The sequence below is a fragment of the Dasypus novemcinctus genome, chromosome 10, assembly GCF_030445035.2.
Source record: "Dasypus novemcinctus isolate mDasNov1 chromosome 10, mDasNov1.1.hap2, whole genome shotgun sequence".
Classification (NCBI taxonomy): Eukaryota; Metazoa; Chordata; class Mammalia; order Cingulata; family Dasypodidae; genus Dasypus; species Dasypus novemcinctus.
The window spans coordinates 21,989,286-21,991,052 of record NC_080682.1 but is presented as its reverse complement, the minus strand read 5'-3'; the positions used below and the strand labels follow the sequence as shown (position 1 = coordinate 21,991,052).

At 37.7% G+C, this 1,767-nt stretch overlaps 1 protein-coding gene across 1 annotated transcript; it reads right to left on the bottom strand.

The window, feature by feature from the left end:
* Window positions 1-418: 418 nt before the first annotated feature.
* Window positions 419-1,354, bottom strand: LOC101419159 (olfactory receptor 9G19-like). The gene has a single exon (XM_004471067.3). The coding sequence runs from the start codon at window positions 1,352-1,354 to the stop codon at window positions 419-421; it is 936 nt and encodes a 311-aa protein (XP_004471124.3).
* Window positions 1,355-1,767: the final 413 nt, after the last annotated feature.

The following is a 1,767-nucleotide window of genomic DNA, read 5'->3' as shown; positions in this document are numbered from 1 at the left end:
CCTATAGACAGTGGTAATATTCCCATTTACATATGTATAGATTGAAATAGATGTACAAGCACCTATGATTGTTGAGTGGAAATAAAAATAAATCAGCTTTCCTTTTAAACATCTCAAAATATAAGTAGTTTTTTTCTTTTCCTCTTTTCTTGTTTTTATTGAGCAGTTATATAGACTATGTTCCAAGCAAACAGACAGTAGCTTTCCAAAAGTCACAACCCTATGTATACTAAAATATATTTTAAATATATTCAAATATATTAGTAAACAACTTAAAAAGACAAAAGAACACATGTTTCCATACTATCCAATGATTTCCTATTTTCTTGATTTATTTTAATTCTGAGACTCCCAGATGATTATTATGACATGGAAATAATTTGTAAAACTATGGCTATTGTTTACCAAGTATTACCATTTAAGAAAGCTTGACTCTAGCCAACAATTTCTTTAGGGCATCTTTTACATCTTTATTTCTTAAGCTATAGATTAAAGGGTTCAACATGGGAATCACCACAGTATAGAACACAGACACCACTTTATCCCGTTCCAGAGCATAGCTAGTGCTTGGTCTGGAGTAAATGAAGAGAATTGAACCATAGTACAAGGTCACAGCTGTCACATGAGAGCCACAAGTAGAAAAAGCCTTTAGTCGGCCTTGGGTAGAGCGAATGTTCAAAATGGCAGCAATGATGAAGAGATAGGAAGCAAGAATAAGAATGGTGGGAGCCATGACATTGGAGGCAAGTATATAATAGAGCACAGCCTGGTAGCTCTCCTTCACATCACATGCCAACTTCACAAGAGGGGGAAGATCACAGAAGAAATCATCGATGACATTGTTGCCACAGAAGCTCAGGGTAAATGTCTTGCTGGTGATGATTGTTGAGTTAATAAAGCCACCAAAGTATGAAGCTGCAACAAGAGTGGCACATAACCTTGGGGACATTGCCTGTGAATAAAGCAGTGGGTTGGAGATGGCCACATAGCGGTCGTAAGCCATGGCAGCCAACAAGTAACACTCACTGTAGGCCAGCCCAGCAGAAAAGAAGAACTGAGCCAAGCAACCAGCAAAGGAAATGCTTTTGTCTTCAGAAATGCAGGTCATCAGAATTTTGGGGGCATAAACAGAAGAATACCAGAGGTCCAGGAATGATAGGTTCCCAATGAAGAAATACATGGGTGTGTGGAGGTGAGAATCAGCACAGATCAGAGAAATCAGGGTGATATTTCCCAAGAGACTGAAGGCATAAATTATGAGGAAGATCAAAAAAAGTACTCTCTGCAATGGCAAGTCAGCTGTGAACCCTAAAAGAATGAACTCCTTCACTTTGGTGAAATTTTTCTCGTCCATTGGCTTTGAATTTCTGTAGTATCTTTCTGTGAAAAGACCAATGGGTAGGTCCTGACTTAAAATATTCAGCAGTCCCTTCTTCCCATCGTTTGCCGTTTTACATCATTTTGAAAATGCCCAATTGACATACTTTTGTGTCTCTTGATGAGATGTTATCATGCTGAATTGCATGTTATTTCTTTTTGGGTAACTGGAAATCAGTTCTATGCAGCTGTCTTAAGATCTCAGTTATGTTCACTACTATATAATGTGTGTTACCAGTATTTTCAAACTAATTTGTCCTCGTTTGGGGGTAAAGGTGAGCTATTTGTCTTTTCATATTGGATTTAGGGTGATTAGAGACCATGTAAATTAAAGTATGCTCTGAAATCTCTTCCCTTTGTCTTTTCCCAGAGAATCAAATGGAGAAGAAA

What these genes read in the sequence shown, in the direction of transcription:
- LOC101419159 (XM_004471067.3), bottom strand. Translation starts at nt 1,354, where the DNA reads ATGGACGAGAAAAATTTCACCAAAGTGAAGGAGTTCATTCTTTTAGGG.